Raw genomic sequence first — 26,018 nt, forward strand, 5'->3', positions numbered from 1 at the left:
GAGGCTTACCCAACTGAGCCACTCAGGTGCCCCTGAAATTTATTTTAAAATAGGGATGGGTCATCCTGGTGTCAAGAGTGTTCAGGTGTGGGCAGGGGTAGAAGAAGAGGAAGTGTGGCCCTGGGTGGGCTGCCAGGAAGGGTGTCCCTCTATCCCTCGCCTGGTGCCTGGCAGAGCCGTGTGAGCATGCATGGCACAGAGGCCAGCCCAGGCCCCGTTCCCAAGAAGAGAGGATGGGAGGCAGAGAAAGGCAGGTGCAGAACATAAAGTTCACCTCGGGGGCTGCACTTGGTTCGTGTGTGAGCAGTGAGGAGGTAGGGGACAAGCAGCCCACCAGGAGGGGACAGGCTGGATTCTCTCCCTATAGTAATTGAATGAATCCGAGGTCTGGGTGGCCCTGTGTCTGTGCACACATCTCCACTGGCTGTTCCACCACTGTCCCACCTCTCTCCCATCTCATCTTCTCTTCCTCCTTTTTGAGCTTATTTCTCTTTCTTGACCTTGCTGGCCTCCTTATTTCTCATGCACACGTTCTCCGCTTTCCTTCCTACCTCCTCCCTTTCCACCACTCTGGCCGACTGTATCAGCGAATCCCTCAACAGTGTCATATCTAACTTTTTTATTCATTGCATGATTTATTTTTAGCCTGAAACAACTGCATCCTAAAAATGGAGTTCCTGATGAGACAGGGGCTGGGCCGAGCTATGCGAGGTATCTGGGGCTGGGCCGCCCAGCCTGGCCCTCAGTCTCCGCTCGCGTGTGTCCTGAGCCCACGCGCACTGCTAGGCGGAGCCCAGGCGGCGGTGGACAGTCGGTCCCCGGGCCCAGGAGGGACACAGGAGAGGGACCAAATCTGCTTCTCTGCTCCCCACTTCTCTCAACCAGTCCTCCGAGAGTCTTCAAGCCGCTTTCCTGCACTCAATCTTTCTGGGAAAGTAAAAGGAGACTTTTCCCAGATGAAGAGAACACACCTGTTCATCGCGGGGCTCTACCTGCTGGCCTCCTGCCGGGCAGAAGAGGGGCTCAACTTCCCCACGTATGATGGCAAAGACCGTGTGGTCAGTCTCACTGAGAAGAACTTCAAGCAGGTTTTGAAGAAATACGACGTGCTTTGCCTCTACTACCACGAGTCCGTGTCTTCGGACAAAGTCGCGCAGAAACAGTTCCAGCTGAAGGAAATCGTGCTCGAGGTAAGCAGGGAGGCACACGGACCACATTGGCCCAGTGACCGAGGCCTGGCCGGCGGCTGGGATGTGGGAACACGGGTGCAGAGGCTCTGTCCTGAAGGCCACCTGCATTTTAGTCTGGTTTGAATCTGAAGATACTCTTGCTGCAGAGCTGGGGTGTGTGAACAGCAAAGGGTGGGTCCCGCCTCCTAAAATGGGGACAATTAGATGTGCTGCATGATGCCTAGTTCTGATTGAAGCCTATCACATGACAGTCCCCTTGACTTTTCAAGGGCAATAGTCCCAAGCGACTAATTCTTCTGAGATGATGTTAAAACTATCATTGAAAAGCCTGGCTGAAATGCAATTCAGAGATTATTTGTGGGTTTCATTCTGGGGTGCTAACTCCCCCCTCTTGGCTCCCTGAATTTCCCCCCGCAATCCTGGAGACACAGGAGGTATTTGACCTTGCTTCTCTTTCCATGGGTCAGATGCAGAATATCACGAAGTGACCTTTGCCTCTTGTGATTTGGGGCCAGTCTACATTGCACGGGTGTGAAAATCGTTAGCTGCGAGTTCATTAACGGGATTTTTGTTTTGTTTTGTTTTACCTTCAGAAAGTTCTTGGTGTGCATTCAGGGCAGATGCTGAAGTCAGTTCTTATTTTATCTGCATTACATGGCCTGTTTGTAAGCCTGGCACGGGGGCCCATTCTCTAATCCTTGGTGAGTGCCCCAGGGCCGATTTCCGCAGTGCCTCCTGGACAGTTTAAGATTGCTTACACCTCAGGAGCACCTGTGAATGCTAGGAACTCTAGTTGTCACCAAGATCCCTTCTCAGCCCCATGCTCAGCCCAAGCACAAACCTGGGGGAAAGGACTATTTGAGAATTAACAGCAGCTCACGAACTAGCGTATCAGAAAGCTCAACTTAATTGAATACTTTGATAAACCAAGTGTCCATATATGAAAACATGTCCATTTGAATCCCCCAAAATAGATTCTAATAAATTCCATGAAAACCGTCTCCAATATAGTAAAACATTTTTGATGACTTGAAAAGTACTTAAAAATCCTTAGTATCTCCAGAGCATCATACAAACACCTACTTTCAGAGCACTTACGTATGGTGGGGTGGTTATTACAGAGAGCTGGGGCTGACGAAATGCTAAGCATTTTAAAAATATCACCAGTACCGTCATATTTTTCCTCAGGCTTATCCTGGGGGTTGGAAGTGGAAATTCAGTTCCTTCTGTGGATTGCAAGCAAAGAGAAAGCAGGGACAGTTTTTAGATCTTTGTACTATATTTGGAAACATCACAGGCTGGAAGAAACGAGGACATATAGCATAGCCTAGTCCTGACATCCTCACTCATATCGTCATCTCTGTTTCAAATTGCCCTACTCAGGTATCAAGAGACATTTTTTTATTGAAAAGGTGCGTGGAAGGCATAAGGATTCTACCCAGTATGCTCATCACTGCCTGATAGTCTAGATCTCAAAAAGAATGCCAGTATAGGTAATGACCTCCCATTTCTGATTCCCCATCATAGTAAAGCACAAACACACACACACACACACACACACACACACACACACACACACACACATTCTCCCAAGGATGTATCTCCCCCAAAGTAAACCTGAGAAGGGACCTTTCCCTGGGCTGCCCATCCCTTCAGACACCTTTGATCCAAGAGTGGCCGGCAGAGACTGATGGGACATAGTGATGTCCCTCAGGCTGCTAAAGCTGGGGTGGACATCATTAGGGGGAGAAGGACGCAGAACTTAGAGTCAGGAGGTCTAGATTTATATTCTGGCTTTGCCTTTCCTAGGCACATGATGCAGGGCAAGTCACCTAGTTTCTCGGAGTCTCTTTTTCTTCTCTATAAACATGGGAAAAAAACCAATCATCATACATGGGTAAGAAATAATTAAATAACAGTAATATTTATTGAATGCTTGCTGTGTACAGAGACTGTTCTAAGCACTTTGTGTACATTAGCTAGTTTAATCTGTACGGTATTCCTGTGACATAAGCACAGTTCCTATCCTCATTTTACATAGGGGGACACTGAGGTACAGAGAGGGTAAATTGCCCAGTGCAGGCAAAGTCTTAGCCTCTGCACTGCACTATTGCTGTAACCAAATGAGATGCTGTTTAGTTAGCTGCTGGATACCCTGTTGAGGATCCTTTCGAGTCTGCCTTAAATAGAGTTGCTCCGCCCGTGGGCTGGGCCTGGGGAGGCCAGCTCTATCAGCAACAGGGTTGAGAGGCACCAAGCCCCCCACCACTACTCCTGTCCCTACCACGGAAGAACCTGGGGTCCCTTAGTGAGGACAGGGGAGGGGGAGTGTTTACTGGGGTGCTTGTCAGGTGCAGGCTCTTTTTCAGAGTCCAGGACAAAAATGGTTCCAGGAATCCCATGCGTAGAAAGAGAGGGATGAAGCCTCTGCATTTCCTTCCTCGTCAAAACAGTTATTTTGTCCTCTTGATTCCCTGGCCCCCAAACCTGCGTTTAGGGAAATACTCTGCCAGTTTCAGGGTTGTGGCTGTTGAGGGATGAGAGAAGAGGAGCTCCTAGTGAGTATCCACAGGAAATGAGGCCTCGGCCATAGGCAGACAGCGCAGGGACAACCGGCACCTTTCCCCCAACTAATTCAGGAAGGTGGCTTCTGATGTGTCTTTATCACAATTCACTAAGACCTGGTGCTCATGAGCACATGCGGACACACATACACACACACAAAGGAAACACAGATTTCGTGGGACGACACTTAATATTATTTGGGGAATGCTTGGATTTTTAACAAAATACTTTGTCTTTTATTCTGTTCTGTTCTAGTCCATTTTGTTCTTCACTTAAAAAAATATTGATTCCAGGGTGCCTGGATGGCTCAGTGGGTTAAGCAGCTGTTTTTGGCTCTGGTCATGATCTCAGGGTCCATTGATCGAGCCCCATGTGGGCCTCCCTGCTCAGCAGGGAGCCTGCTTCTCACTCTCCTCCTCCCTTATGCTCTCTCTCTCTTTCTGTCTCAAATAAATAAATAAATAAATAAATAAATAAATAAATAAATAAATAAATAAAATATTTAAAAAAATATTGATTCCAACTTGTTAAATTGATTTCATTCTACAAAAGTGAGTTGTCACCTCCCAGTTGAAACACCTGAGAGATTTTTAGGGATTTGGAGCTCATAACTTGTCATGTAAGGGCCACCCCATTCTGTTAAAAACCCAAGGAAACCAGGGCCAGTTGTGCATATTTTGCCTGCCACTCTAAGGGATAGACAATGGAAAGACCCAGCAACAGCACCATCTGCAGGGTGAGGAGGTCATTCCCTGGGATTCAGGTTCTTGAAATGCTGATCAGTCACACAAAGATCTGTCACTAGCAGGTTGGACTTTTGGAGTAGCTGCTGTGGATACAGGGACATGAGACACCCAGGTGGCTCATGGCCTATGATGGAAGAAGGGCAAACAAAAAGCTATAGTGCAATAGGATCATTGTAATAGTGGAACAACTTACAAGGTGCTCTGAGAAGAATAAGGTCTCCTGCTCTCTGGGAGATATGTGGAAGGCATGAGGAAGAACTGGTCTGTGACAATGAGTAGAATTTAGCAGGCAATACAGAAGGGCTGGGGGTGGGGGGGACTGCAAGAGCAAGGGTTCTAACAGCTCTCAAGTACTTTCCTCACCCAATTTTCCTAAAATTTGGCCATGAGGGCCTCATTCCTTTAGGATGGGGTTTTTGTCTTAGCTGAGGCCCTCTGGGAGAGGTAGTCCTTTGTAATGTTGCCCATAACTTACACCCGCATCTAACCAAGTTTGAGTTCTGTTTGAGAACAAGGTCTGATAAGGGGAAGAGGAGTTGGGAAAGAATGTAAGGTCACTAAAAGCTTAGGCAGAAAAAGAGAAAAAAAATAAAAAGACACTCAAGCTGGGAGGAGCACCCAAGCTCAAAACCGTTTTCCAGTCTGGCTGGGTCTAACTCTGGAGGGCAGGCACCAGGGGTGATGTGCGGTGCATAGTTAGGTAGATGCGTTGGGTAGAGGCCTGCTGAATGTGCAACATGTCAGATGAAATGTTGTCCTTGAGGACCGTCTAGATTGCTCTGAACCAGGACGCCTGAGTGGCTCAGCGGTTGAGTGCCTGCCTTTGGCTCAGGTTGTGGTCCTGGGGTCCCAGGATCAAGTCCCACATCTGGCTCCCTACATGGAGCCTACTTCTTCCTTTACCTGTGTCTCTGCCTCTCTCACTCTGGGTCTCTCATGAATAAATAAATAAAATCTTTAAAAAAAAAAAAAGATTGTTCTGAACCCTTTACTTCAGAGCTGAGGCTTTGTTGTGACAGGACTGATAATCCTGACTCTTGACTGGGCATTTCATCCACGAAAGAGCGCATACTCATTTAGTAATGTTAGAATACATGGAGAAGAAAAAGGAAGAAAAAAAAAAAGGAAAAAAAAAGAAAAAGAAAAGAAAAAAGAAAAAAAAAGGAAAAAAAAGAAATAGCCCCCTCAGAAAGAAACAGTTCACGTCCTGAGATTTCTCTCCCATATTTTCTGTCTATATGTAAACATACATTTCTCTCTCTCTCTCTCCCTCTCTTTTTAAAGATTTTACTTATTTATATAAGTAAAAGGCAGAAGCATAGGCGTAGGCAGAGGGAGAAGCAGGCTCCCTGCAGGGAGCCCAATGCAGGACTCAAACCCAGGACCCCGGGATCACGCCCAGAGCCAAAGGCAGATGCTCAACCACTCAGCCACTCAAGTGCCCAAAACATACATTTTTAAAATGGATTTGTACCCTTTATACAGTTTTGTTTCCTGCTTTCTTCATTTCAGTATATTGTGAGTACTTCTGTGTCATTATAGAGTTTTTATATTCTTGACAAACCTGTCAGCACTGGCCTGGTATTCCTTTGTATGACCATGCATATATTTTTTTAAAGATTTTATTTATTTATTCATGAGAGACACACACACAGAGAGAGAGAGAGAGAGAGAGAGAGAGAGAGGCAGAGACACAGGCAGAGGGAGAAGCAGGCTTCATGCAGGGAGCCCGACGTGAGACTCGATCCCAGGTCTCCAGGATCACGCCCTGGGTTGAAGGCGGCACTAAACCGCTGAGCCACCTGGGCTGCCTGACCATGCATATTTTTGAGATATTTTGCCTATTTGGAGATTTTGACACAATTTTCAGAGTTTTAAAAATCTTTGTTTAGACTGCCATTGTACTTTTAATGAAAATTCTTTGATTTTTTAAAAGCTAGATGAAATTTTTTCATAAAATTATCTGCCATTTACATTTTTTTTCTCCCATGAATTATTTTTCTGTGTCTTTCCCCCATTTTTCTATTGAGGTGTCAACACCATTATAAATTTTGTATACTATTTCCTTCAGCTTCGGCTGAGACAACATGCTGAGTTTTGCCACAGTGGCCAAGTTCTATTAGCATCACAGGACTCAGACCCAAGAGGAGCATCTGCCTAGTGATTTTGAGTCCTCCTTGCTCTTTGTTTCTTGCTTCTACTTCCCCCTTGAAACCACAATGTAAGCCACTGCTGCTGTCATGTGTTCTACAAAGGTTGCCAGAGAAAGTCCTCTGACATCACCAATCTCTCTTGGGTTCAAATGCTTGAGAAGTGGTGTGCTCTAACAGGGGCTTCCTAATCAGATGGACTTGGGTCCAGTTCCAAGGAAGTCTGTCTGTGTTCGGGCTCCTTGTTTGTAATGTGGAGACAGTGGTGGTGTGATGTCAAGGTAGCATGGTAGGAGTGTGGCTTCTGGCACATGGAAGGTCCTCCACAAATACTGGCAACTTGCAGCCCATGCTCCCCTCTCCGGTCACGATTTTAGACACCACCCAGCCTAATCCCATCGCTTAACAGACTGAGGATCCAGGCCACTTTCAGAGAGCTCAGGACTGGTAACGCGGTGCCATGTGGCTTATTCAGCCGGCTAAGCTCCAGAGAGCAGGCGAGACTTGCCCTTGATCACAGATTCTTGATGCCCACCCCCCCATCTCAGCTCTCCATCTGCTCTCCACCTCTGTATGTGATACACTCAGCAATTTCGCCCACACCATTAATTAACTAGGCCCCTTCCACAAATTCGGTCACAGTGCAGTCTATCTTTGAGAGGTGCTTCCAGTTTTCTTCCAACTCCTTCTCACTTACTCTTTCTCCCCATGGAGACATATGTTGAAGTTCTCCCTCTGGATTGGAAGCCTCCCGAGGGCAACCTGAATTCAAAGCAAACTTGGTAATAGAGGAAGTGAAAAAAAACAACAACAACGGAATCAAATTCATATGGGCAAGGACCAAAATCCTGCTTGTGAGTCAAAACCACAACTAGATGATCTAAGGGTGTGACAAGGTGGCAGAAGGGCACCTGGGTGGCAGAAGGAGTCTGAGCAGCTGTGCACAAGCACTATGACATCCATATTAGGAGTTCCTGAGCTCCCCGGAAATGGCATTCTAAATAGCTAAGCCTGGTATGGAAACTGTTTACTTCTTCCTGTCCCCTCCTGCCTTCACACAGATCGTATCTTTCCTCTACACCACTCCACTTCCAGGAAGACAGCATTCCAGCCTGAATAGGGAGAAAGGAAGAAGGACCAAAACTTTTTCCTAGTGAGCTTCATGCTCATATAGAAACAATGCCATGGCTATGTCAACATCTCTAGAAGGGAAGGAGAAAGGAGACATGCATGGACCTCAGTTTTAGGATCTCTGGGTATTCTGGATCGCATCTCATGTTCCAAGTTGATACTGTTAACTGTGCACATGTGTTTTGTGGGAGCAACTAAATAGGCCAAGCTATTACTAATATACATTTATTGGACTAGGAGAAAACATGGGGGATCTTCTCAGGCAAGTTATGGAATGCTTTGAACATGAAAATAAGTAATGTGAATCCCTGAACAGAAATATTAATTCATCAAGTATCCATTGCTGTTACCTGACTCTGAGTCATGTTAGCATGAATAGATGAGTGAATCAGTGAAAAGATGATAAATGAGCTGTGCTTTCCTCGTTGTGGATGGTGACAACTAGTTCAGTTGTTTACGGTGAGCAATGTCCCTTGGATGGACAAGTAGTCTGAGGTCTTATAGGAATAGCCATACCATCCTGGTAGTTGCATGCCAGGTTGACCTGGTGCTCCTGTTATTTTTCAAGAGACCTCAGCTAGGGTGAGAAGTCCGAGACTGCTCCTCAGCATCTCCCTGCAGGGACCTTCTGTTCTTCCTGCTTACGGGGGTCCCACTTCCACTCACCATGTAAAAGCTACTGCCATCCACACACACACAGCCTGCCTGGTGACTTTCTCCTTGGTCCTCTTAGATACTGAATGCAGCATCATCACATTAAATTATTGGAAATGGCCTGTCTACCAGTAGGAAGACAGCTTTTCATTATGACCAATTTTCCAGTGCTGGTAAACAGATTATTTTTCAATAGTTTTTGATGATAATTCTGGCATAGATCATTCATTGAGCCCTGTGAGGGATGGGGGAGGCTGGTTCCACCATCTGTAGCAGAATCAAGAATCAGAATCCTGATCAATGAAGGGCTCTGGGTTCTGGTGCTTTTTAAGGAAGTCTCTTGATGATGCTGCGCCCAGTCTACCAAGGTCCCTAACAGACTGAGCTCCCTTCTCTATTCTGAACTTAGTCTCCTAATCAATTTGCATATCAGTGAAATCTCTTTGGCTGGGAATGACACAATGTGTTTAGACCCTGCAGTATGCTCAGTGTCATTGACATGATTCTCATGTGCACTTTCTGAGCATGGCTGCCCTCTCATATCCAATCTCAGATGAGGGAGTCATGCTCAGGAAAAGCAGACAACTGGAGTTCAGAGTGCCTGAAATTCTCTTATACTTGCTTTTTGACCCAGAGCAGATCATGGATAGGCACCTCATTTCACTTATCTATTAAAACAGTCTTGTAGTTTCTATCAGTGAGTTTAAAGACTTAAATGAAAACAGATGAATAAAAATTTCTTATGAAATTATTAGAAGCTGTACAAGAATCAGATATTATTTTGTTCCACTGATTACTATTTAGGAGATTAATCTATGTAGAAGGCCTAAATGAGTGCCTAAAATTTAACCAGTGCTTATCAAATGCTAATTCTCTTCACCTGTTGTTTGAAATTCAGACCACATTCTTGGCCAATTGCAATAGTTCTCAAGTTTGGCTGCATATTAGAATCAACAAAGAGTTTTTTAAAATATTGGCACCTCGAGGTGCCTGGGTGGCTCAGTTGGTTGAGTGTCTGACTCAGTTATAGCTCAGGTCATGAGATGGAGCTCAGCATCATACTCCACACTCAATGGGGAGTCTGCTTGAGATTCTCTTTCTCCCTCTTCCTCTGCCCACCCCCCTCACTCACATGTGCACTCTTCCTGTCTCTCCCTCTCTCTAAAATAAATCTTTGAAAACCAAAATACTGGTGCCTGGGTCTCCTCCTCCTGGATACTGATTTAATTGGTGATGGGGTAAAGGATGAATCCAGGTACTACAGTTTTTAAAAGCTCCAAGGGTGATTCTCATGTGCAGCCAAGCTTGTAGACACTTGAGACTTGATGCTCAAAATACAGACCCCAGAGCAGCATCAAAGGAATCACCTGGGTGCTTGTTACATTTAAATGGGATTCTCTAAATGATTCATAGGTACGGTGAAGTTTGCAAAGCACTGGTCTCTTTGGCTAGAGAAATTTTCTAACTGACCAGAATCATTTTGTAACTGCTTGACCTTTGGTCTATTGACTCTCTTAAATGCTATTGGACCTGTTAGCATACCTCTGTGGTTTTTTTTTTTAATTTTTTTTTTCATACCTCTGTTTTGAAACTTCTGGGATAAATTGGTTCTGGGGCTGCAGGGATTCGGGTCTTCTCTGGGATTCAATCAAGCCTCTCAGTATTCTCCCACTGTCCCCTGTCACAGCCAGGGACTGACATTTTGGGCCTTCTTAAAAGGGGATGATTGGGCCCATGGGAAGTCCTACCTTCTTGAGAGGTTTCCAGTTGAATTATGGGGTTTTCTAAGGCCAAATCAAAAAGTAATCTTTGGTCAGGGTCCAGGATTTACCCTCTGAAAGAAAAAGCCATCTATTTGGTTGCTATGTAACATTGCCCTTTTCTACAAAGAAATGACAAATCTGAGAACCCTGGAGAATATGGGATACTGAGGTGTTAACCTGTTTAACAAGAAACTGTGGGAAAGCTGCTCAGAGCAAACTAGGAAGTGTTCTATAATGTGAAACTTAGCCCTGTGGCCATCCAAAGAGAAATATTCATTCTTTTATTTATTCATCACATATTCATACCTGCTTCCTTACCAGATGCAGATGAGAGGCGCCTGGGTGGCTCAGTCAGTTGAGCAGCTGACTCAGTTTTGCCTCAGGTCACAATCTCAGGGTCTTGGGGAATCAAGCCCTGCCTTGGGCTACGAGCTCAGCAGGAAGTCTGCTTAAAGATTCTTTTTCTCCCTCTCTTCCTTCTCCCTCTGCTCCTCCCCTGGTTCATGTGTTTGCTCTCTCTCTCTCAAATAAATCTTTCTTAAAAAATCTTCAAAAACAAAAAAACAACAAAACAAAACAAAACAAAACAAAACCAAAATGCAGACAGCATGGCCCCTGATAGCAAAGGACATATACTTTTATTAATGCTAAAAACTCATTTCCTTTAGTTCTTTGCTTAAATATCGCCTTATGAACAAAGTCATCTCCCTGACTGTGTATATAGATCACTCTTCGAGCACTCATTATATTTTTATTATTTTTTGTATATATATTTTTTATTGGAGTTCGATTTGCCAACATATAGCATAGCACCCAGTTGAGCACTCTTTTTAATCTCTTTTCCCTACTCTTTCTCCATAGAACTTGGCTGCCAGGTTGCCCATTGTCTGACACCCTTATAGAATGTAAAATCCACACAGGCAAATGCAAAATTTTCTCTTCATTGTTGTATGCCAGCACCTACATTAGTGTCTGGTTCATGGTAGGCACTCAGCAGTGTTTGTTGAGTGAATGTTAAATGAACAGAAGAGAAGAAGGAGAAGGGAGATAGCACTTATTATGAATTTACCATAAACCATACCAATATGCATGCTTTATATATGTTATTTTACTTAATTCTTACAGCTTTTTTTCACACTACATGCAAAGAAATGATCCCAAAAGTTAAGTAGAAATTTTCCAAAGTCACAAAGCCATAAAATGGCAGAACATGAATCAGGATTTGAATTCATATCTATTTGGTTCCAAATGACATGTCCCTTCCATTACACCAAGGAACAGCTGAAAGGGATTGCTTCATGTTTGTAAGCAGTGCCAACTTACTAAGGGACAAGTGTCTTTAGTTTGTATTCTGGATTTTCACCCACACTTGAGCAACATTTAATTGTACCGTTGAACTATGTGAACCGAAATGACCAGTGTGAGCAAATGGGCTAATGCTTAACACCGAATTGGGATTTAATAAAAATCCAGCAAACACTGAATAGATGAATGGATGGGATGGATGGATGGATGGAGAGAGAAGGAATGGCAAACAATTATAAATCTATTGCCTGTATTGAAAATATATTTCTCCTTGATCTCTTTAAGGTTAAATTAATTTTAAAAAAGCGTTGAGTAGAAAAGTATAAAATTAGGTTGACTGTCAGATTCAGGGAACTTTTTGTCATCCTTGTCTAATCCCACTGAAATATGGGTAAAACCAGTTTTTTTTTTTTTTTTTCAAATCACAGGACACTTAGTCCCAAATATATATCCAGCATGGCCAGAAACCTCTGGGCTCTGGGAGGCTGACCCGGCCTTCAGACCTATTTAGCACTGGCAAATGTCCCTACGGTTGCATTTCTAAACCCCAAGAGAGGAAGGCAAAATGAAGTTACTGGAGTCAAGTAAATCTGCAGATGGAATGATGTGGGAACCGTGGGCAGAGAATAGCAACACGCAGAGGATTCAGGTATTTCTTCCAACTGTTCACTGCCCAAAAATGGCATCCTCCAAACTTGCACCTGCTGCCCTCTGTAAAATCAGATGAGGTCAGGCTTATTTTGGTTTGGCTTTGGGAATGAATCCTCTCCTGGAGCCAGTCCTCTCTCAGACGATGTATACCATGCCCACTCTGAAATTGCAGATCTCCTTAGAGTCCAAGTGCCACCCAAATATTTGATGAGAGTTTACTGTGCACTTCCCAGGAGCAGATGGTGGAGAGACAGAAGCGCTATTAGAAGATCATGAGTCTAATCATAGAATAGATTAATTCTCCTTCCACCTAGAGAATTAATAGAGATTTTATAAAATGGAAAACACACTCTTGATTGAGAAGTTTTGAGACCATTGGAACTTTCTTCCCTCACTCTAATGCTCAATTCCAAAGAGGGTATTTGGCCATCATATCCCTTCTCCCAAAGTTATAAAATGTTACATGGAGACCTGAGATACCATGAAAGTCAGAGCTATAAAACTATTAGAAGGTAAAGCAGTAAGATTAAAAAGTCAGAAATAAAGTGTTTCAGAATCACAGGGTTTTTCTTTGAAAACAGCAGCCCCGCTCTCTTGTAGTTTGAGCATCTCTGGTTGGTGTGGAGGATTTTTGTATAATTAACTGCTCAGCCTTAGCATCTAAAGTGACTTGTTCCACCACGAAAGCCAACCCTCCAAAAGTTCTGAGTCTGTACAATGAAGCCTCGAAGCTCCCTCTTCTATCAACTGGATGTGATTTTATCCAGATAGGCCTTTTTGGTTTGGACAGCCATGCAGGAAAGTGGCCAGCGTGCCATCTTGCAGTGTGCTGGGCTGGGCAGGCCAAAGCCGCTTCTGAGTGCCCACAAAACCTGTTCCAGGAGCGCCCGCCTGCTGCCTGGTGCCCCACGCCAGGCAGGCCTCTCCTCACCATCTGCTGTGTGCTGGGCAGGGAGGCAGACCAGGCGAGCCAACAGGTACTCCCTCACATGCTCACCTGCCCCTACTTCACACTGACACACACAGCCAATTTGGCTCACGACACCAAACGATTCTGACCACACACACCCAACTTATTTATGAAGGCAAAGAAAGCATTCCCCGGACTCAAAAGAACAAGGGAACACAACAGTAAACAGCAGCCCTCAATATTGCCTGGTAATCAGACACACACTTTGGAGTGAGACCCATCTGACTGGAGTCCTTGCACTAGTGTGTGATTGCAGGTGGGTCACTTGGCTCCTCCAGGCTTCCTTTGGAAAATAAAAACCACAATGCCTCCAGCACAGAGTTCTTACAAAGAGAAAAGAGGTGATGTGTTAAAGTGACCGGCACATGTTTGGTGCACAGTAAAGGGCTGGCTGTTCTTAAAATGACTGCGTATGTGAAAGCATGTCGCAAGCTCCAGCTCTTCCCACGTACTGGATATCCGTGGTTGGTTGTCATTAGCGGATGCTGTCAACATAAATACTGGTCAGACATTTCATAAAGTTCAGCCAAGCAGTAACAGGCTTCTCTTCTGCTTTTCACGGCACCCTATAGGAGCAACAAGTCCAGGAGCTCCTGGCCTCGTCATTGTTTTACATTTAGGAAGCCTCTCCATCTGCTGAGGCACCTCCTGCCTATTTTCTTTTCTTTTTAAAGATTTTATTTATTTGAGAGACAGAGAGCACAGGTGAGGTGTGTGTGTGTGTGGGGGGGTGCATAGGGAGAGGGAGAAACAGGCTCCCTGTGGGCAGGGACGGGGGTGGATCCTGAGATGGAGCCCCATATTGGGCTCCCTGCTCAGTGGGGAGTCGGCTTCCCTCTCTCCCTCTGCCTGCCACTCCCTCTGCCTGTGCTCTCTCTTTCTCTCTCTGTCAAATAAATACAATCTTTAAAAAAAAAAAAAACTCTACTGCAATAATGCTTGTAGGATGAAAAGGAAAAAAAAAAACTGGCCTTTCTCATTCAGCCAGTTTGAACATTGCCAGATGCTACATGATAAAAGATTGTGATTGTATGGTAGAGATGGTTGTAAAGTAGTGGTTCTTGATGTGTGGGCCTGGGATCAGCAGTATCAGCATCACCAGAGATGCATTTCTTGTCATAAATGCAAATGTTTGGGTCTCATCCCAGACCTGCTGAATCAATAAATCTGAGGTAGGCCCAGGAATCTGTTTTCACAAGGCTTCCCTCCAGGTAATGCTGATGTGGGCTAGGGGTCAGAAGCCACTAGCTTAGTGTCATGGGGTTGCCGAAAATGAATTTTTTTAAAGATTTTATTTATTTGTTTGACGGGGTGGTGGTGGAGCACAAATAGGGGGAACAGCAGAGGGAGAGGGAGAAGCAGACTCCCCGCTGAGCAGAGAGCCTAATGTGGGGCTCAATCCCAGGACCCTGAGATCATGACCTGAGCCGAAGGCAGACGCTTAACCAACTAAGCCCCTCAGGCCCCCTATCTCAAGTGAATTTAGAGGGAACAAATATTCTCTAAGTACTTGCTTCCATGCTACTTCTACAGGAATTAAATCCCACTTTTAGGTTAGAAAACGGAGATCAGAGAAGTCGTGACCTGCTCAGTCTCACAGTAGCAGAGCCAGGATCTGGGCCTGGGTGTTTCTGGGGCCCAGGTGCAGAGAGTGGAATGTAATGGTTGAGAGCCTGGGCTCTCTAGCTACAGTGTCAGTTTGGAACCCAGCTATGTCACTTAAGAGCTGTGTGGTCGTAGGCAAGTTGATTGACCTCTCTATGCATCTAAACTTCTGCTCTCTGTGGGTTTTGGGAAGATTCAATGAGATAATGGAGTAGTATTTGGTGTATAATAAACACCCAATGGGTGCTATTTTTATTATTGTTGTTACAGTGCTTCTCAACATGGTGGAAAGAACACATAACCTTGGTCCTTGGGTCTCTTCCTTGGCATTGACCAAAGAGAGAGCCTAAGAGTGCCAGTGGAAGCCATCAACAGCCTCCCTCTTCTCCAAAGCTCTCTTGGAGGTCACCCATTTTAGCCTCAAGAGGCCCAATATTTACTTCCATCTCATAAAATAGCTGTTCCATTCCCTTGCCCGCCTCCTGCATGGAGACATCACGTGCCAACGCCTAGCTATACATAGCCCGGGCCTCATCTGAGGGTGGCAGAAAGTGACAGGAGATTACCGGGGATAAACGTCAGCTCTCCAGTTTCAAGGGAGGACACGCAGTTGTTGAATTGCTTGACATGTAGCCAGATGGTATCAGGGACAGTGGGTGAAAACAGTGTGCTTCTTGGCTTACATGGAAAGAGCAGGATTGCAGCCAGGGTATTTTTAATGACGGCCCGAGGGACATTCACTTTGAGCAAAGATCGGTGACATTTTTTCCTCCACGCTCCCCAGTCCTTGATTTTCTTCAGAATCTTGCCCCTGCTGAAGGTACCCCTCTTCACACTCAGTTCCCATTAACGGAACCACTGCATGCCTTCCCCATCTTCCCTCTGACCACTGAATGTGGTACAAATGTAGGAATGCATTTGGAGGGACAAATACAGGGTCCCTGCTAATGTGCATTTGCTGTCCAGAGGCCCAGGGAGCAGTCACGCAGCCCACGGGACATGACTGCTGGTGCTGCTGGACTTTTCTCTCCCACTTTTCATGGGCAAACTTCTTGAATGAGTGATCCACACCTGCTCTAACATGTCCTTGCCACCCACTCAGCTGCTTAACTCCCAGTGCTTTGGCTTCTGGCCCAGATCTTCTCTGAAAGGTCACTGGTGACTTACCAGTCTCACCTCACGGTGGTCCCATTGTCCGTGACTCCCTGTAATATTTGATCCAACCACCTGCTCCTTCTTGAGCTCTCCTGCCGTGACTTTGGAGTCATCACACTATGTTCCTTGTCCTCCTCTGATATCTCCCCGTACTCCTCCTCTCTGCCCTCAGGGCAGGCTCCTCTTTCTACTCATGCCTCCTATGAGATGGCCAGTCTTCCAGCCTGTGGTTTTCTCACACACTGACCTCCCTGAAAATGCCACCTGCCCTTATGCCTCCACCTTTCACTTCCACTGCTCCTTTGGGACTTCACCCCCTGAGCACTAGGTTGGCACTTCCATCTCTTGGCTGGACTTGGATTGCCATGGACGCGTTGCATCTAAATCCAAGCTGAGAACTTTGCCTCCAGTCCTGGCATGCCCTTCTGATATCACTGTGTTGTCCTTCACTCTGTTCCCTGGCTGGGGACCCTGGAATCATCTTGCCTCCTCTTTTTTGTGAGTTCTCCCTCATTTCTCTCTCCAAAGCCATGGAAGAGTTGCCAGTCTGACTGTCATAAACTCTCTACTTGAACCATCACCTCCCACGTTACATCTCCTCCGTCCACTGCCTCCACTTCAGTCTGAGACCAGTCCTCTCCCATTCAGGCAATGGCATCAGCCTCTCAACTGGTCACTTTTCCTTTCCACTCTCTTTTCTGTCTGTCTGGCCTATGCCCTCAGATCAACCTTCCTCAAACTTCAATTAGTCATATTGTTCTTCTACCCAAATACCTCCTGCTCAGAATCGCTCATCCTAATATTCAAATCCTTTACATTCTTTTTCTCATGTGCCTTAAATACATCACTCCATTCAGTGCCCTCAGATAAGCTCTCTGCCCAAGTAAACCAGCCTGTTCGACGCCCACTCTGCATGTCTGCATCTCCCAACCTCTGCTTCTGCCATTCGTCTTCCTGAGATGCGCTCGATGCTGACCTCTGCCTATCTGTGCACTCCTCCTTGGTCCAGGTCTAGCTGGTCTCTCCTCTCCCAAGCAATCTCCTCATTCATTGATTCATTTCCTTGAGAAATTAATTGTGTTTATAGTTACTGCAAGGTAGTGATGTGGTTCCAGCTCCTCTGACTTTTCAAGGAAAGCCAGAAATCTCAATTTCCATGTGAAATTGCTTAATTAAAATTTTTTTACACCATGCTGTAAAGCTGCTACCTACCAGAGGCACATAGTCCCTTAAAATTATAATGTATAGACTACTTCATGTGCAACACAGATATGAAATAGTAATATATTCAAGGTACAGAGACAAAAGAGGGGAACAATTCTACCTTTCAGGACAGGTTTTAGGTCTATACAAGTAGATTTTCTTGCCAGTCAGGAGTTGGACATTCATCCTATGAGTGTGGGATTTAAATGACAGGACAAAAATATAGCAGTGTTATCACTTTTTCATTTTACAGGTGAATTTAGTAATTTAATATTTCCATCAGTTAATGTAACCAGATGACTTTAAAATCTTGTCATTTTTATTTTATGAAAATATTCAATGAAACAAATTCAGGTTTTTTTTTTTTTTTAGATAGGGAGGGAAAAAGACAGGGGGAGGAGGGGCAGAGGGAGAGAGAGAATCATAAGCAGGCTCCTCACAACCCTGAGATCATGACCTGAGCCAAAATCAAGAGTTGGGAGGCTTAAATGACTGAGCCACCCAGGTGCCCCTCAATGAAACTATTTTTTATGGGGATATAACTGACATATAACATTGTATTAGTTACCTGAAACTAATACAGTAATATATGTATGCAATAATAATATAATATAATATACAATACAATACAATACAATAATAATATAATAAATATATGAAATATATATAAATGTATATATATATATATCTCATATATATAAATGCATATATAGTGAAATGATCCACCACAGTGTCACTAACACATCAATCACCATACATAGGTACTAATTTTTTTGTGTGATGAGAACCTTTAAGATCTGTTCTCTCACCACCTTTTAGACATACAATGCAGTATTATTAACTATGCCCATTATGCTGTAGAGTACATCCCCAAGTCTTATATTTCTTATAACTGGAAGTTTGTACCTTTTGACTCCGATTATTCATTTTACCCACCCCCTATAAACTCTTAGCTGTTCTTTGTATGTATGAGTTCAGTTTTGTTTTGTGTTTTGTTTTAGATTCCACAATTCAAATGAGATCACACTGAGAGCAAGGAACTAATATTTTCTGAGATCCATTCCGGTCAGGTTTATATATACTAGGGAGAGCACGGGAGGAAAAACAAACATGGACATAGAGCTTAACAGATATCAAATGAGTAGGTATAGAGAGACGATTGTATAGGTCAAGGTGTTTTTACGAACTGAGAAAGGTGTAAAGGAAACTCCCAAGACACCTTGGACAAGAGTACAAAAGGTACTTGATTCAGACGGGGGATCAGGGAATGCCTTTTGAGAAACTGTCATTTATGTGTAGACTTCAAGGATAGTAGGAGTTGGCAAAGTATGAAGAAAAGAGTCTTCGAGAATGATGGAAGGGCGGACATGGAAGTAGAGCCATTCGGTGACTTTCTGTGAATAGACCCAGGCATTCCTTGCAGACAGCTGCAGCTGCTGCCCAGCCTCGGTCTTAGGGACACGGCTGAACAAGGACACCCCATGCACAGAGCTCCTGGGGCAGGAAAGAATTTGATGTTTTGAGGAACTGAAGAAGAGTGTATTAGGTAAGAGGCAGAGTGGCCCCACATGAGGTTGGAGAGGCAAGCAGGCCAAACTGTGCAGGGCCCTGTTGGGTATATTAGGAATTTTAGATTTCATTCTGAGTGCGTGGAAGGTAAATCCACGCTGCTTATCACAGCCCCTTGGGCTCTGCATGATTTCACCTCCCTGCCCACGAGCTCGCTCGCTCTCTACTTCCCCATAACCCTTGTTTTCTACCTTTTGTCTTTATGTACCTACCAGCTAACTTTTCATTAGCTTCGTCCTTAATGAAATCAGAGGGTCCTTGACACTCTAACCTGCCTTACACACTTTTGTTGAGCACATACCTTGATCATAGCAGGTCCTTGATGAAAAGTTTTTGCTTTCTCTACATCCTGATACATTAGGCTTTGGTCCTTTTGAATTGGCACAAGGTCTAGAATCTTATCCAGCTGCCATAATATTAAGAAAAAAATATAACATTTATTAAGCACTTACTGCATGCCGAACACTGTGTCAGCAACTTTACGTGCATTATCTCATTTAATCTTCAAAATAGCCTCATGAAATAGATATTGTTATTGTCCATATTTTATAGCAGAGCCCCAGCACTTGTGATCCTGTCAGGAATCCTGTCAGAGACCCCAAGCATTGTATTCTTTTTTTTTTTTAAATTTTTAAAAGATTTTATTTATTTATTCATGAGAGACACACAGAGAGAGACAGAGACACAGGCAGAGGGAGAAGCAGGCTCCATGCAGGGAGCCCAATGTGGGACTCGATCCCAGGATCTGGGATCATGCCCTGCATGCCCTGAGCCAAAGGCAGACGCTCAACCGCTGAGCCACCCAGGCATCCCCCAAGCATTGTATTCTTAACCACTGGGCTAAACTATTTAAAGATGGGATTCATTTATTCATTTAAAGATGAAATTTACTTTGATTCCACCATTGCAGGTTAACAGTGCTGCCATAAATACATACTCAATGCGATATAAAGAGAGAAAGGGTATACTATGAATATCTTCTTATTTACACTGACTTGTGCATATTACTTAGTATAACTTTATTATTATTGTTATTAAGTTAGTTTGTACTCAAAGGAATCATCCAGGGCCAAAGAAAATGCTAATGCTTCTGGAAAGAATGAGCATTGGACCCATGCCCAGGGCTTCATGTACCAACCAATAAGAGATAACCTCGGGGATCCCTGGGTGGCTCAGCGGTTCAGCGCCTGCCCTTTACCCAGGGCGTGATCCTGGAGTCCCGGGATCGAGTCCCACATCAGGCTCCAGCATGGAGCCTGCTTCTGTCTCTGCCTCTCTCTTTCTGTCTGTCATGAATAAATAAATAAAATCTTCAAAAAGAAAAAAGAGAGATAACCTCATTCTGTAGGATAGAGAAGGCCATCTGAGAAGTAACCAACCAACCAGATAAAACCAGTGGGGAAAGATTATAAGCCAAAAGGAAAAGATTGAAGTCTCATCGGAAAAGAGTATTCCAGTTTCCTGAGAATTCAGGAAATATATTGACTCTATTTTTTTTCTCTTCCTCATATTTGTGACTCTTAATCACTGTAATTAGTGATTGCCTCTTCCAACTTTGGCTCAAAAGTCCCTTGAACTTATCAAGTGCTTGGGCCAGCTGATTCATATATCCAAAGTATGCTGAATGTCTCTAAGGAGCTATACGAGAGATCAGAGGCGCAAAATGGGGTCCTTCTCCTTCGGGAGGAAAGATTGACAATACAGAAGAGGTTTATATGTGACTCTAATGACTGCAAAATAAGTAAGTGTCAGAGGGCCATGTTCTTGCCATGGGCTATTGGAATTCACAGAAAGGAGGCTGGAGTGAAAGATGAGCCTGGAGCTGGCTTTACAGCCAGGGGTGCCAAGGCTGGCAGCAACTGAGAGAGTGCAAAGAGACTGGGCTGCAGCAGAGTGGAGAAAGTAACATATGAGCTGGAGATTTAGGATCAGAGCAAAGGCAGAAACAAGATGGAGCCAAGTTTGAGAGGCAGACAATGTCCAGCTGGCCCCATCAGCTCGGCAGAGATTCTCGATCCTGGGGGTACTGGGTCATGTCGGGACTCAGCCCAGGAGAGCCTGGGCTTTCACCATAGACATTCTCCCCCAAACCAGTCTCACTGCTCTCTCTTGGGTTGCTGCCAGCACTGGCCACCCTTGGCTCAGCCCATTAAGGGTGCATGCTAGGGCTCACGGGAGTGATGACAGAGCTCAAGTGGGCAGGCTTTGGGCCTAATCAGGGTGGGAGGCGAGAGTGACAGGACACTACAGGGACCGTGCCTGTGGGTGCCAAGAAGGAGGTCGGGAGGTCTCAGCTAGCATGGGTTTCTGGTCCATCTGTGACTGCCAGCTCTATCCATCCATCTGTTCTTAGGACAGTGACCGGCTATGCTTAAACAGGAAACCCAATAAACAGGACTGAGCTTGCTTGAGATAGCACTTCTCACTCTGATGGGTTCAAAAGTCACATATAAATAATGATAAGGTAACTAGAGGCCGTGGCTTCCATGCCTAGGGGAGGCACACATTTGCATCTACCTAAAGCCCAACAAAACATGGTGGGGTATGCCTAGGAGAGGTCAGAATTAAAATAGCTGCTTAATGCTCAGAGTTCATCTCTTATATTCTTACTATTATTAATATTTCTATCCTATGCCTAAGATAGAGGGGTCAACAGAGCCAAGCATGGGCTTGAGGGTCACAGTTGAAAAACATGATACTGTATCACTTTTGGATGAACTGACAATCATTTATAGCAGAGCTTTCCAGAGTGTGGTATGTGGTATGAGATCTGCTGTGTCAGAATCATGGGGTGTGGCAGTGTGGTTATGAAAACGTACATATCTAAACCCCAGCCCAGCTCTATTCTCTGCTTTCTGGTGCTAAGGCCCAGGAAGCCCCATTTTAACCAGTGATTTAAATGTATGCTGAAGTTTAAGAACCACTGCTAGAGGCTCATGCTGCAGGAGTAGGAAAACTTACTACTATCACAAAACCATTAGGTCTCATCATCATTAATTTTGAATGATAGACAAGGGAACATTTAAATAAACATTTTGATAGCACTAAATAGGGCAATCACACTTAAATATTTTAGAAATGACCTTGTCTAATGAATTGAATACAGCAGAATAGAGCCAAGTGACTTTGCAGAAAGATTGGCCTGTTCAAGTATTGCAGGAAAGCTCAAGATGAGCCATAACATAAACACTGATGATGATGTATTTCATCCTAAGCCTTCCCTAGTCTCTGTGAAAATCCAAGAAAGGAGAAAAAAATGGCTGGAGGGGCAAGTGGTGCTGTTTGTTAACTGTTCTTCCACCCCCAGTCACCAGGGGCACTCCACAGAACAGCTTCTGTGCTTCTGATCAATATGTTAAGCCTTAAAGGAACAGAAGTGGCTAGGAGCAGAGGGAAAGAAAGGGAATGGGGAGCACGTGAGGAAGTTAAGGAGGGAAGAGTGAACAGGCAAAAAAATCCCTCAAAGAAGTTATAACAGGAAAGAAAATTCAGGGAAGAAGCCATAGATGCCAGGAGCAGTGAAGGGAGATATATGAATGAAGAGAAAATTAGAGAAGCAACCACAAAAGGGGAAGTAGAGGGACTTACAGCACAAACTGTAGAGCCAAGTAGATCCAGGGTTGCTCCACCAAGAAAGCAAAAAATCTAAAAGAATGTGTACCAAAGAACAGGACTACAAAATATGTGCAACAAAAACTGATAAAACTGAAAGGAGAAGTAGACAAATTCTTAAGGTTGAGAACAAGGCATAGATGTTCACTTTATTCAATATAATGCTGAAACTTCTTGTCAGTGTGATAAGAGAACACACAAAAATGAAAGACATACCTCTTATTTTTTTTAAGATTTTATTTATTTATTCATGAAAGACACACACACACAGAGAGAGAGAGAGAGAGAGAGAGAGGCAGAGACACAGGCAGAGGGAGAAGCAGGCTCCATGCAGGGAGCCCGACATGGGACTCCATCCTGGGTCTCCAGGATTGCACCCCGGGCTGCAGGCAGCGCTAAACTGCTGCGCCACTGGGGCTACCCTAAAGGCATAACTCTTAGAATTAATAATAGTTCAGCAGGGTTTCAAAATACATGATAAACATGCACAAACCAATTATATATCTATTTACTGGTAATAAACTGGCTTCTATTATATCCATGTGTTTATTGCCACCAAAATTTGAAATATGATACTATTAATAATCACTCAAAACTTTTAAATAGGTAGGTAGAAACCCAACAAAACACACAGAAGATTTGTATGCTAAAACCTATGTAATGCTGATGAGAGAAGTCAAAGAAGCTCTAACTAAATAGAGAGACATACCATGTTCATGAATTTACTATATAGATATAGTAAATCTGTCACTTCTTCCCAAGTTAATAAACAGATTTAAATGGGAAGATTCAATACAATTCTTGTGAAAATCCTAGAAATACTTTTTGTAATTATAGACAAGATTATTCTAAAGTTTCCGTAGAAATGCAAAGGAACTAAATGGCTAAAGCAATTTTGAAAAAGAAGAATCATGTGGGGGGGGGGGGTGCCTGGCTGGATCAGTCAGGGAAGCGTGCAACTCTTGATCTTGGGGTTGTGAGTTCAAGTCCCATTTTGGGTGTAGGGATTACATAAGAATAAAATCTTAAAAAAAAGAAAAAGAATCATGTGGGGAGAGGTAGTCTGCTCACCTTCTATTATATAGCTACTGCAATCAAGGCCATGGGATATTGGCAGAAGAGTTCCACGTAATTATGTCAACTGATCTTTGGCAAAAGTGCAAAAGCAACTTAATGGAGGAGAAATGGACTTTTTGACAATGTTGCTGGACAAAACAACAACAACAGCAACTTTAACATAAATTTTAGACTTTCCCAAAATGTAGCTCAAAATGGATCAAGAACTTAAAAGTAAAAATAAAACAATAAAAATTTTAGGAAAAGAAGGGCACTTGGTTGGCTCAATCAGTTAGGCAGCCAACTCTGGATTTTGGATCAGGTCATGATTTCAGGCTCCTTGATCAGCAGGGAGTTGGCTTCAAAATTCTCTCTCCCTCTGCCCCTACTCCTGCTCTCTCTAAAATAAATAAATAAATCTTTTTCAAAAAAATTTTAGGAGAAATTTTCAGGATAAAGATCTAGACGTGGGAGAAGATATTTGCAATGACTTATCAGACAAAGGGCTAGTATCCAAGATCTATAAAGAGCTTATTAAACTCAACAGCAAAGAAACAAACACTCCAATCATGAAATGGGCAAAAGACATGAACAGAAATTTCACCAAAGAAGACACAGACATGGCCAACAAGCACATGAGAAAATGCTCCACATCACTGGCCATCAGGGAAATACAAATCAAAACCACAATGAGATACCACCTCACACCAGTGGGAATGTGAAAATTAACAAGACAGGAAACAACAAATGTTGGAGAGGATGTGGAGAAAGGGGAACCCTCTTGCACTGTTGGTGGGAATGTGAACTGGTGCAGCCACTCTGGAGAACTGTGTGGAGGTTCCTCAAAGAGTTAAAAATAGATCTGCCCTACGACCCAGCAATTGCACTGCTGGGGATTTACCCCAAAGATACAGATGCAGTGAAACGCCAGAACACCTGCACCCCGATGTTCATAGCAGCAATGTCCACAATAGCCAAACTGTGGAAGGAGCCTCAGTGTCCATCGAAAGATGAATGGATAAAGAAGCTGTGGTCTATGTATACAATGGAATATTACTCAGCCATTAGAAACAACAAATACCCACCATTTGCTTCAATGTGGATGGAACTGGAGGGTATTATGATGAGTGAAGTAAGTCAATCGGAGAAGGACAAAATATATATGGTCTCATTCATTTGGGGAACATAAAAATTAGTGAAAGGGAATAAAGGGGAAAGGAGAGAAAATGAATGAAAATATCAGTGAGGGTGACAAAACATGAGAGACACCTAACTCTGGGAAATGAACAAGGGGTAGCAGAAAGGGATATGGGTGGGGGGTTGCGGTGACTGGGTGATGGGCACTGGGGGGGGCACTTGGCGGGATGAGCACTGGGTGTTATGCTATATGTTGGCAAATTGAACTCCAATATAAAAAAAGGTTAAAAATAAATTAATTTTTTTTTAAAAAAAGATCTAGACATAGAGTTCCTAGACTTGACACTAAAGGCACAATCCATAAATGGAGAAGCTGTTAAATTGGACTTTATCAAAATTAAAGACTTTTCTTCCGTGGAAAACTCTATTAAGAATATAAAAAGATAAGCTACAGAGTGGGAGAAATATTCGTAAACCACATCTCTGACAAAGGGCTAATATTAAAGAGCTCTCAAAACTCAACAATCGGGCCCAGGTGGCCCAGTGGTTTAGCGCCGCCTTCAGCCCAGGGCCTGATCCTGGAGACCGGGGATTGAGTCCCCCGTCAGGCTCCCTGCATGGAGCCTGCTTCTCCCTCTACCTGTGTCTCTGCCTCTCTCTCTCTCTCTCTCTCTCATGAATAAATAAATAAAAACTTAAAAAAAAAAACCCTCAACAATCAAAAAGCAACCCATTTAGTAAGTAAGCAAAGACCTGAGCAAGAATTTCATGGGAAAGGACTCTCTAGGTCAAATAAGTACATGAAAAAATGTTCAAATGTTCAGCCTCATTAGACATTAGAAAAATGCAAATTAAAATCATAATGAAATGTCACTACCATCTATTGAAATGGCTGAAATTAAAAATAGTGACAACTCCAAATCCTGGCAAGGATGTGGGAGAACTGGATTACTCATCACTAAATTGCTGGTGGGAGTGCAATATCCAGCTACTCAGGAAGACAGTTTTACAGTTTCTTTAAACATTAAACATGCAATTACTTTATTCAGCAATCACACTCCTGAGCATGTTTCCTAGAATAATGAAAACTAAACTTCACAAAACATCTGTACATTAACGTTTGTAGGAGCTTTGTTCATGATAGTCAAAAACTTTAAACAACCTAGATGTCCTTCCATGGATGAATAATTGACCAAACTCTAGGTACCTCCATACCATGGAAATACTGCTCTGCAATTTTAAAAAAGATGGTCTTTTTCTCTACACAAAAATCTCGATGAATCTCCAGAGAAATATGATGAGTTAAAGAAACTAATCCCAAAAGGTTACATACTGTATGGTTAAACTTATGTAATATTCTTGAAATGAAAAGGTTATAGAAATCTCTTTAGGAAGGGAATGGGAGTGGGAGCAAGCAGATGTGACTATAAAGGGATAACATGAGGGGTCCTTGTGATTATGGAAATATTCCGTATCTTGACCACATCAATGCCAATGTCTAGTTTGTGATATTGTACAGTTTCACAAGGTGTTACTTTGGAGGAAACAGGGTGAAA

General features: G+C 43.7%; 1 protein-coding gene across 1 annotated transcript in view; it reads left to right on the plus strand.

The window, feature by feature from the left end:
• Positions 1–630: 630 nt before the first annotated feature.
• The window catches only part of CASQ2 (calsequestrin 2), a 65,220-nt gene continuing 39,832 nt past the window's right edge, over positions 631–26,018 (plus strand). The window contains exon 1 of the mRNA XM_072769655.1: positions 631–1,190. Coding sequence (XP_072625756.1) covers positions 669–1,190 — 522 coding nt within the window. The 5' untranslated portion in view covers positions 631–668. The remainder of the gene's footprint in view (positions 1,191–26,018) is intronic.

This window comes from Canis lupus, chromosome 12 (assembly GCF_048164855.1).
Source record: "Canis lupus baileyi chromosome 12, mCanLup2.hap1, whole genome shotgun sequence".
NCBI classification, from domain to species: domain Eukaryota; kingdom Metazoa; phylum Chordata; class Mammalia; order Carnivora; family Canidae; genus Canis; species Canis lupus.